Source organism: Lynx canadensis, chromosome B1 (assembly GCF_007474595.2).
Source record: "Lynx canadensis isolate LIC74 chromosome B1, mLynCan4.pri.v2, whole genome shotgun sequence".
Classification (NCBI taxonomy): Eukaryota; Metazoa; Chordata; class Mammalia; order Carnivora; family Felidae; genus Lynx; species Lynx canadensis.
In genome coordinates this window covers 25526558-25538372 of record NC_044306.2, presented here as the reverse complement: position 1 = coordinate 25538372, position 11815 = coordinate 25526558, and the positions used below count along the sequence as shown (strand labels likewise).

The following is an 11815-nucleotide window of genomic DNA, read 5'->3' as shown; positions in this document are numbered from 1 at the left end:
ATTGTGGGGGCAAAGGGTGGTCTTCCAGGTAGTCATTTCTTATTATATTTTTATAAAAAGATTCACTATTAAAAAATGATTTCTTTATATCTGGAAAATCCTAGCTGGGAAATGGGGGCCTGAACTGGTCAGTTCTGTTTAATGGTGTCAAATAAGGGTAACATGAAAAATGTCCTCTTTATCCTTTCTCCTAAAGGGACATGGCTTTTTTCTAAATGTTGAACAATAGTACTTTCAAGGATTGTTCTAGGGCCCAAAGTCTCCTTAAGATACTGCCAAGAAAAAAAAGTAAACAGTAAGCAAAACTCATCTTTCATACTGACCTAAAATTTAAGAAAAAAATTATTATGAATTTAGCTTTTATTCAAAATTAAATAAGCAAAAGCAAAAGTTTAAGAAACTTTTACAAAGTACTTACATAAAAGAAAGTTAATCGGGACAGTCACAAGTTTGCAACAAATAATTACAAAAGTATCTAGGGCAGCATGAATATAAACCATGTCACAGCATGGTGATCTAATTGTGATATGAATAAGGCATAACTAACATCTGCACCAAGACTAGAATTAAAAAATAAAACATACTTTAAAAGCTTACTTCTACATTAAGCTTCTTCTCTTCCCCCAGATCCTTAATGGGTTTATACTATGTAATATTTTTTTTTTAAACACATCATGTCAAACTATAAATTATATTGATGGGCAGTTGATGTGAAAAGCCCCCTAAAATGCACAAACTAACTGGTACTGAATTGAGTTCTCCATTTACCTTTATGTACAATTAAATGTAAACCATATTTTCACAGTTTTAAGTGTTTTATGAATAGATGCACAGTACCATGGCAGGTTTGCAATTGTTCCTGAAAACTGGCTCTAGGTTCTGCATCCAAAGCCTGTTGGCCGCTAGGATGCAAGTATTTACATAAATAAGAAACTGTGTCATAGTCAATGGTCAAGACAGTTCAGCAAGAGCAGTATTTCCAACAAAGAGTGATACTCAATACCATAGTTTACATACTTGTGCAAATATAAGCATTAGGACAGATAAATCTGAGGCAAATTCAACTTGCAAAAACTTGTATCGCTATTGTTGTAAACTTGGGCAATAAAAACCCTCAGCAAGTTCTGCTCTCTATGGCTTTTTTTTTTCTTTTAAAATTTTAAAGCCAGAGAAAATGCACGCGCGCGCACACACACACACACACCCCACATACACACAGTTCTCATTTCGTTTTAGAATATGGTACATAGTGCAACTTCATCACAATGTAGAGGTTTAACACACATTCAGTGCGTGTTTTTCTGTGCAAGTTCTTAGTGGTCTAAGTCCTAGTTGAAGGTAATCATTTGCAGAACCACATGATTCAGGAGGTTGAAGGAAAAAAAAAGTTTCGTTACATTTCTCAAACCAGCACTGGATGTGCAAAAGGCAGCAGACAATCTGGCTGTCAACACAGCCAGATTAGGGTAACTTTAAAGGAAGATCCAAGCAGTTAGTTACTTAGATTGGTCTCTAGAAAAATAGGTCAGTATATGCTGTATCTTTGTCAACCGTTCTTTCAAAGACTTCATTGACAAAACCGATAGCTGGTATCGGGGATCTACGGGAAGAACTGCAAGAAGCCACCAACACCACGCGGGCCCATTAGGGGTCGCCTAAAAATAAACAACAGTTTACAGTATTAATACAATATACGTCTATGTAACAAAAACAGTGCTCATATATCCGATCCTATCTCAAACTCTTAGCGATCGTGGAAGGAAGGCTATTATGTCCCTATAAAATGGGGAAACTAAAGACCAGAAATGTGAATTGTCCAAGACTGAAATCCAGACCTGACTTCCATGACTAACACTCTGTCCCCTGCACTGCCTGAATGCAGGGTTTCTCGACTTCAGGCTGCTCACATTTGGGGCTGGATAATTCTTCGATGCGGGAACTGTCCTGTGCTCCTGAAGCATGTTGAGCAGTATCTCTGACCTCTATCCAATAAGATGCCAATGGCACCTCCCAGTTGTGACAGTGCAAAATATCTTCAATTTCATGAGGAGTGAAACATTGATAGAGCCACAAATAAATTGAAGCAGCAAGGGAAAAAAGTTAGAAAAGACTTGCTAAAAGTATAGGAAATGATGCATCTCCCAACTGTCAAAGAACAAGACACTGCCAAATATGCCAGGGGGGCAAAACTGCCCTAATTCAGAACAACTTTCTGAAAACACATATTTAAAGCATTAAGTTAATTAATATTTAAAAATGTCTCCAAGGAACCATGGCAAGACGTAAGATCCTAGGCAAGACATGAGAAGAGGTCTCAGCCTCTAGTTTTGTTTGAAAAATAAACATTTCCAGCAAAGAAGTCCTTCTGATGTTGCAAAGGCTGACTAGTGGCCATTGAAAGAACTTGGAATTTATACAAAAGAATTTTTAAGCCATCTCTGTTGCACACCGAATTGGTTTTTATTGAACCTGAAACCTGAAGTTTCAGAATGACAAAAGGAGCTCCTGATCTCAGTAAGCTCCCTCTAGAATCACACTAGATTTCTGTAGTTGTGTACTATCTGTTGTCCACTCAGCATCACTATGCCATCCTTCTTGCATTTCAGAGAGGTCAGAAACATTTCCCAGAATCCTCTCCCTCACATGGTTCTGGGTTAGACTTGGCCTAGGAGAGGCATAATCCCGTGAAATGTGGACGCTGGAAGAGAAGAAGCCATTGTTCACTGGAGACTGTTGCCAAGTGTCGGCAGATTTGCAGGAGCCTTCCAGAGAATCCTTAACCACCTGCTACACTGCTCCAGACTGAGAGATACTGGTGGGTACCTCCCTCGTACTCCTAAGAAATACGAAATTTTCCCTGCAAGTTCTTGAAAAGCACAGTGCTCCCCTGGGTCAGGTACCCCATCCTCCTTCCGTGATGACCCTCATCCTCACTCCTCCAGCTCTGCAGACAGCTGTGTCAGCCCTCCATCCCACAGCACACCCTCCGTGCCTGGATTATGCAAGAGTGGCTGCTTTTGTTTCACTGACCAAGTCCTGACTCACAATACTACCAACAAAGCAGTGGTAGAGGGCTGAATCATAAGAGGCAAGAGTGGTGAAAGTTTTTACATTTAAGATGTACTTAATCAATTTTATGCTTGGCAAAGGCTATTTCTATCAAGTTTAATCAGATTTAGGAAGCCAGAATAAAACAAACATGAGCCACTGATAATATGTACGACACCGAATGAGTGCTCAGTTTAGAGATGATCTGATGTTATAATTTCAAGTTCAGGTGAAGGACTCAATTGGGATTCAGACAGACTGAGGCCAACCTTTGAAAACCAGAATGAGAGGCAGTGTCCATCACAGTGGGCTGTTTTCTCTCCATCTCCGTATATTTATAGCCATTCCATTATGTAATCTACCTTCTGACCATAACCATTTTATTCAAAATGCTTGTCTAAAAGTTAGCGCTTTGATCAGTCTATCAGATTTTCCAGAGTCGTCTTTCTGTGCGTCTTACAGTGCCTACCACACCGATCTCCTTGCACAGAAAGTTAAGCGTCACCCCTAAGCACTTGAACAAGACCATCAGAACAATAATTTCATGAGGAGTGAAGCATTAAACATGAAGAGACACAAGGGAAAAAGCTGGAGAGAAAAGGAGAGGTGAAAAAAAGATCTCCCAATAATTTAGTGTAATGTCCCATTGTTAATTTCCTTATCCCGCCTTTGAGCAAATCCTCAGTGAAGGGCTTTCTCCTTCTGTGCAGTCACAGCTATGGACCCCTCAGCTCCCAGCTCTGTCCATCCCCTTCCCCTACAGATAGCAGCAGACAGCACTGCTCTGGAAATACAGTCATCACTGTAAAGACAGTGGGGACGATGGAAAGGCTGTGCAAAAAGGAAAACAAAAAAACTTAAAAACCCATTGCTAAAAAAAAAAGAGACTTTTGGAAACAACATCAAAGCCATCATACCTGAAGGTTTTCCTCCCTCCCGGGCATTGAGCCAAAGTGCTGAAGAATTTGGCTTCGAAATCTGTCTCTTAAATTCTGGAACCAGCTGCAGGCTTGTGAGTATACCAAGTCATGAAGCTGTCTGAGATTCTTGATCTCCTCGTCATTCTCAACCTAGAAACAAAACAGTGAGACTTGCATCTAGTCCCCCTGGTCCAGATCACTAACCCAACAGAAATGCAAAAATAAAAATGTAAAAGAGGCAACCCCAATTTCAGTGCTGGATCAGAGTATTCTTACGCAATACACATCCTGTGCTTCTGCCTCACAAAGCGCCAATGGCCAGACTAAAGAGACACCAAGGTGTGACCGCCACCTGGCCTCGTCACCAAAGCAATGCAATACCGCGGAACCCTACTGCCGGCCTCCAGCTGGGAGGGGTACAACTGACAGTGAGTTGGGAATTCCTTTTTGTCTCTCTGCATTGATGGTTTTTGAAAGCAGTGGGACAAGAAAGGAATATCGTCACTACCATAAGAGGGAAGACTGGGAGAGGTTTCAGGCAGAGAGAACATGGCAGAAAGCAGGTAACAGGAGGGACAATAAGCATAAGTACACCTTTTACCAGGGAACTGAGTCAAAACACAACAAGAATCTTAGCATAGAAAACCAGTATATCAAAAGACAAGAGAAGAAATTATGCAAGGAGGAAGTTCTATAAAGGCAAGGCTGTGGCTCCCTCCATCATTCCTCCTTGCACCCTTCAGATCACCAAACTACCAACATAAAATTTAATGCATCAGCTTTGCAGCCTCAGATCCAGAAGTAGTAGTCTCACAGGACACAGGAGATGAAATAGAGCATTAACTCCTCCATCTTCTATTGATTTCTGTAGCACGCTCTTCTGGCCCACTCACTATGTGCCGGGGAGGGCTCTGGTTCACATACATTAACTCATCTGAACAAATACCAGGCCTGACTCAGCCTTTCATACTTCAAGAATGACTCACTATAAAAGGGACTCTGAACACATACTTTTTATTTCTGAAAGATGTGAGATGAAAAAACTAAAAAGCACCTGCCTTTTGCACAATACTGTGAATGTACTTAATACCACTGAGCTAAATACTTAGCTATGATTAAACTGGTAAATTGGGTTAATGAAAAGGTAGAGGAGCCAGTTGAAGACTTCTGCTCTTGCAATGACTATACGAGATTCAGTCCCCTGCTAACACACGTTGGTCTTGACATGAGCTGGAAATAAACTTGTGACTTGTTAAAACTATTAAAGAAAACCTCTACGTTGCACCCTTACAGAATTCAAGGAAACAAACCATGGGCTGTAGAAAACAAGGAACGACACAAATGACAAGTGTCTGACGTGGAAAAAGGAGCTGGCTAAAAAGCAGGCAGAACTTTAAGGGAAAAAAAGACTGCTTATAAAGAAAATTTGAGAAGCTTTTCCAGAAGGAAGGGACAAGAAATCATTACAAAGATGAGACATTAAGATGAGGAAAAATTATTAGACATTCCTAAGACTGCAAAGACAGCAAACAGTTTCTAAACACCAAACTCATAATGCTTTCAAGATGCTATTCTATTGTCCTATATTTCTATCTAGGCATATGGTTGGCCATATACTCAAGGGATTGTGTCATCAAATCCAAATGTGAAGATGTAAACTTACAAAGAATATTGCCTTTAGCAAATGATTCCATTAACTAAGCATGCCTAAGGCACAGAAACTATCAATCAGCTCAAAATTTCAACTTCCACAACACTTTTGGCCTACTGCACAAACAAGTCTCCCCATAGCATCTTAATCATAAGACAGGACAGGAAATATCAGCCCAATCAAGTTGATCAGAGAGGCAATATGGCATAATGATGAAGCACAGCACTTGGGGCCAGAGAGCTAGCTTTAAATCATTTCTATGACTCTACCTAGGGGATCTAAGGTATATTTATTACCACTTTTGGATCTGACTTTCCTCATCTAAGGATCTCAGAGTTCTGAAAATTCAAAGAGCTAATGTTTGTAATGCCAGCATTCAATAAACGATTAAAATGAAGGGCCCAAATCAATGAACAGGGAGATCATATGATCAATGGTTTTATCATGCCTTTCCAAAAGAAACTGCCTTTCATCTGATACTCATAGCATCACAAATCATTTTTTTGGTACCTAAACTAACTGCAGATGGTGACTTACTGGAATCATCAAAAGGCCCACATTAACCCTTTGCAAGAAGGTTATCACAATAAGGCACTCCAGGAAAGATCTCACCAGTGAGGCTAGTGACAGTACTTTCTCTGTGATGCCCTAGAGTTTGAACACCTCTCCTCTCACTGTGTCCATGTTGTCATTAAGGCTATGTCAGATACATACAGAACAGTTTTTAAAGGCTTTCATGTGTTTGCCTACTAATAGATTCGATTAAAAAGGGCAGGGATTAGCAGCTTTCATAACCTAGATGGGTTCTAAGTTCAATTCAATCCATCGCTGGTGTTAAGTGCCCACCATGCCCACGTACACTCTAGGCACCACGTTGGTTGGGGAGCCTGCAGAAATGAAGAGGATCTGTGCTCTGGACTCTTCCAAGTTGACACACCGTGAGTAAGAGCAAGATAAGCAAAAGCTAACTGGGAGCTAACTTGTGTAAGTATCGACCAGAGTCTCTGGGACAAAGAACTGTTGTATGCGCCTAGACTATCAGCCTGTGCAATGCCAAGGACCCCGAGGTGTGCTCAAGAAGCATTTAATACCTTAACATCTTCCAGATATTCAATGTCTGCAGTGCAATATCCATCTTTCATTCCTCTCTTTAAGACCCTAAACCGCTTTCCTCCAACTGTGTCAACCACAGACCTCCCGTCAGGTAAGAAATGTACATTCCGAATTTGTAGCATACACCCATAATCTGCAAAACTAAAAGAAAACTTCTGATTAATATCAAAGTTCAAGTAACAAGCATGCAAATTCTCAATATTCAAAGCAAGTTCCAACGTAAACAAAAATGTTTCTGTACAAAAACATACCTATTCTGGGTATCACTAACACACATCCCAAACTGTTTAGTTCCAGTTTGTATACTTCTTCGAATCATCAGTCTGTATCTTGGCTCAAATACATGAAGAGGGCAAGGCACAGTAGGGTAGGCCATAGTGCAAACAAATATTGGAACATTCTTGGTCAAGCTGAAGAGGAAAAAAGTCTCATTATCATCCATCAGAACGTACCACAAAAATGACTGAAGCTTGCAACACTCATCAGCATCTATTTATAAAACTAAATCTGAATTTAAGATACCAGCTTGTCATACAGAGCTAAGTATCTTTATGAATCAGGAGTACAGTTAGTATTAATGCAAACTTTTGTTTGTATTTTGTATTAATCTGTTTAAAATATTTAGAACAGTTAGTCTTTTATCCATCAAATACTCTTCCTTATAGATAACAAGAAAAAAATGGGCTCCCACAGTCCACAAAAGGCAAATCATTAAAATTCCTAGTGCATTAAAATATTTTCAAATTCACGATCAAAAACATAACTCAGTAACATTTTTTCTAGGTAATTAAAATTATAGAATATTTTTCACTGCCAGATTGGCAGGAAAGGAGGAGGACAACAGTACCGCCCAGTTCTGGCACGGGCATGGGAAAAACTGGCAGGGCTGAGGGCAGTTTCAAACAGTACAACCAAACTGAAGAAGAATCTGGCCGACCCTTTAAAAAGTTCATATCCTTTAAACTCCTAGAAAAACTTGTACAAGTACTTGAAAGGAAAGCTCACTGTAACATTGTGTACAGTAACCAAAACTTAGAAGAGGGGACTAGTAAAATAAACTGACATAACCATAAAATGAAGATATATGTATGTGTGTGTGTGCACATACACACGTTGACTTGGAAAAAAAGATCCCACTTTTGTTGAAAATGTATTTACACATCTTAAAATCTGGAAGGATACATGCCGAAATGCCAACGGTGATTCCTTTTGGGTTATAGATGACCTTTGCCACCCCTGCTTATTTACAGGATCTTCTAGCTTTTCTTCAAAATGACATAATTATGTGAAAGTAATACAAGTATTAGCTCCTTTTAAAAAATGTGTAATCTACCATGACTAAGCATTCCATTTGGTCTTTTTCAATTCTTCTGCTGACAAATATTAATCAGCAAAACTCTGAAGTACCAGGGGATGAGTAGTTAAGATGAGCACCCCATAAAACAGCCCTGGTAGTAAGTAACCAAGACTCCCTCAAGCTTCTCTGCATCACACTGAGCCCCCCTCATGTGATGACTTCATCTGTCATTTGCCGATTCCACTCGTCTGCCGGGAGTCTGGTTGCAGTCACTATACTTAAGATTTCAAAAGCATATCTGCGGCTTTCTGGTAACCAGCTTTTGGCAGTGTTGATCAAGAAAGTTCATAATCCTCATATCAGGACATTTTCTATCAAAATCACAATGAAATATCAGTATCATGGAAGACGAATCAGTACCAACTTAGAAGAATGGACACCGTTCTTCTATCAAAGGGCACTGGCCCAGTGAAGACATTTGGTGGACACATACTAAGTTTGCAAGCACAATTTTTTCTTAGAAAGTAAGAAAAAAAATAACTTTTTGTTTCCATTATTTTCCAAAATCTATTACATAAACACGGCATGTAAAATGTGCAGTTCTGTTTCTTTGGTGTGTCCAGTGAAAGAGAAAGAGAAAGTTAAGAAATTACGCAGGAAAGAAATTTAAAGAGACTCCTGTGACTCGAGCAAGAGGGAAAGACAGGAAGGGAAAATGTCAGAAAAGGACAAGGAAGAAAGAATACAGAGCACCAAAACCAGGTCCAACCTACCCAGCCCCAACTAGCCAGTGCGTGCCCGCTCAGTAGTGGTCTGTACCACTCTATCCCTAAATTACCTCCCGACACTAAATCTGCTACCGGTAATCTTGACTAATTGAGACTTTGGCCCCTAAGCCACTCCTACCAATTTCAGCCTCAAGGTCCCACCCACTTCCCGACCTCTCATTGGCTAAAGCAGCTGCCAGTCCAGGCCGTTTATGCTCCACCTTCCTGCTAACCCTGCCTGGTACCTGAGGGTTCAGTTCCCAACTCCACTGCCTGAGGTCCCGTAGGAAATTCCTCCTCCACCGAAACTGCCACTGCGGTGCAAAGGGCTTGAGTCAACAACCCCCAGTGGAACATCTGGAAGTTACCAAATGAACTTTTAAAAACTTCTGTCTGTTGAGGAGAGGGGAACCTGACCCATATTTGTTGAAAATCGCCTGGGGCTACACTAGGTTGAACTCGAGACAGGATCCAGCTGGCTGTGAGAAGGTCTCTCCTTACTGTGTTAAAGGGTGGTGGCTCGGGGCTTGATCACATTAGCTTTATGAGAAGAAACTTACTGTGACAGCTCAGCAGTTTCTTCATCATATATTTGTTTTCTCTCAGACAGCTCATCAGGCAGATACTTCACTATCAATTCTTCCAACAGCTGTGTCACACAGTACCTCCTATCTGCTAGATACTAAAAGACAGTGTTATTTCACACTCCAGTACTTTTCCTACAGCAGAAAACAGGCAAAACAGTTCATAGTAAAGCCTTTATTACATATTTATACAGTCGATTCTGAATTAATTTGTGAGGAAGAACGTGACAAGTGATGATGCCACACAGGTCAATCTGCGCAGGCTTTGCCCCAAAGCACTGAAGACACGTGGCTGCGGTGGAGACTACCACCGTCCAGAAGACCCTTGTCCTGCTACGACCTCAAATCCTTTCTGGGCAGCAGGAGGCCCTGCCCTCTCCCACACCAAAGGCCAATTTCTATCTGACAGCTCGTGGGTACTTCAGAAAATAATACACTTGCCTTATTTAGGAAAAGTGAAACTATTCTTTTTGTCCCAGTTTTGGTGGCCGAGTCTCCAGATCATTTTTCTTGACGATTTTCCTTCCCATGTCACCCACTGTCACTCAGACCCTTATCAAGAGGTTGCTTTTCCTACACGATCCACCCCCCAACTCTATATAAAATGGTACATTTGTACCACTCCCTTAACACTCCGGAAAACCGCCGCTCGCATTTCTGCGTCATTATTCCAACTGCTAAAAGCCATCCCTCTCCTTCCAGCCTGTAAGCCTGCCTAGCCTGCAAGGTCTGGCTCCAACTTTACCTTTTTCATGAAGTCTGCCTTAATTTTTCTGTCTCCCGAGAAGCCCAATTTTACTGCCTTTATCCCATAAAAGGCAGTTACCACACACCGCACTGTATTCCATGGACAAAAAGACATGTTTCTGTAGGTAAGTTAAAAAACTGCATAAGGCTGGGACCAGGTCAGGACGTGGGTACAGAATTTTGGAACAATAACCCATATAATAAAGTTAGGAACGACTCTTGGGAGACAATCAGAAGATAAAGAGAAGCCCCATACTTTTAATCTGCAGTTGCAGCAAAAATAAGGGTTTGTCATTATCCAAGGAAGAATGGAGGAGGAGGAAGGGGGAGAGGTTGGGAAAGGGTAACAGGAGTGGGTTTCAAACTTTAGCATGAAATCAGGCTTGTTGAAAAGCAGATGGCTGAGCCCCACCCCAGAGTTCGTGATGTCGTGGCTCTGAGGTGGGGTCTGAGAATTTGTAACAAGTTCTCAGGTAATACAGATGCTGCTCATCAGGGGAACACATTTTGAAAACCAATGGGCTAAAGAGTAGATATAATACTCGTGTATTAATTTGGGGGGAATAGGAATCTAAATTGTACAATATTTCTGGGGGATGTAGGTAACCCAGCATTTGGTTTTAAGAGTCTTATAAATACATGGTTTTGGATCAGCCATTCACCTTCCAGAAATTTATCCTAAGGAAATAGTCAAGACGCAAATCATGGTATATAAAAAAAAGAACAAACAACTTACATACCCAACAATAGGGAAATGTTAAATCAATGGATTATTCTGCTATAAAAAAATCTTAAATACATTCCGATGAAAGAACAAAAGAAAATGACAAGAAAAGCATAAAATGATAGAGCGTATCAATTTGTTTTTTTAAATATATACTTAGATTTTACCTATTATACAGGATACCTTTAGGACACAGGATAAAGTTATTTTCAAACAGTATGCTGGCTGTATTTTTAAATAATGCTTGTTTTCCTTCAAACTCCAGACATTTTTTAAGGTGAGGTAGCTCTAAATTTAAAGCCACGTATCTAATTGTTAATTTGAAAAAAAAAAACACAATATACTACAGAATATTTAAAAACTCTGGAAACACAGAAAAAAAACATGATTAGAGTACTTCACCTGAAAACATGAAGTATATAGGCGGAAATGTAATTAATAAACTTTTTAAGAACGAGTTTGTCTTAGGTTTTTGGACTTTGTGAAAATTCTATATATGGTTTTATGTTTGACATATTGGCTTGTTATGTAAGACTCCTATCCATGTATTTAATACACATATGCTATTATAATATCTGTACAGACTTGTTTTTTTCTGCATAGGAATTAACTATGTACGTTCAAATGCAAAATGGCTTATTTTTTATTCATATTTGGAAGACTTTTTTTTAAGCAATGCTGTGACCCCCCCGAGATAGGATCATTCTCGTGATCAATGCTACGGTCGTAATTGGGACCTAGAATTATAACACTGGGGCCTCACCTGATGGCTAAGGACACCCAAGCAGGATTGGGAAAATGCTGTCTTCCCATTGGTTACAAAAGATATGTACCTGAGATCCAGCTATTTCCCTAACACAGGTTATGAATAGCATTGATCACTGACTGTACAAGGGGTGTGGGAAGCTGTGCCTCCAGTAAGTACACCACTTTCTAGAGCTGTGCTGCCCAAATGGTAGCTACC

General features: G+C 40.2%; 1 protein-coding gene across 2 annotated transcripts in view; it reads right to left on the bottom strand.

Annotated features, from left to right (window-relative positions):
- Positions 1-324: 324 nt before the first annotated feature.
- The window catches only part of LONRF1 (LON peptidase N-terminal domain and ring finger 1), a 37731-nt gene continuing 26240 nt past the window's right edge, over positions 325-11815 (bottom strand). Inside the window, exons 8-12 of one of the 2 annotated variants that reach the window (XM_030312251.1) lie at positions 9357-9478; positions 6984-7142; positions 6711-6873; positions 3966-4118; positions 325-1655 (exon numbers count right to left, since the gene is read on the bottom strand). In XM_030312251.1, coding sequence (XP_030168111.1) covers positions 1497-1655; positions 3966-4118; positions 6711-6873; positions 6984-7142; positions 9357-9478 — 756 coding nt within the window. In that variant the 3' untranslated portion in view covers positions 325-1496. The remainder of the gene's footprint in view (positions 1656-3965; positions 4119-6710; positions 6874-6983; positions 7143-9356; positions 9479-11815) is intronic. The other variant, XM_030312253.1, reaches the window with a different exon arrangement.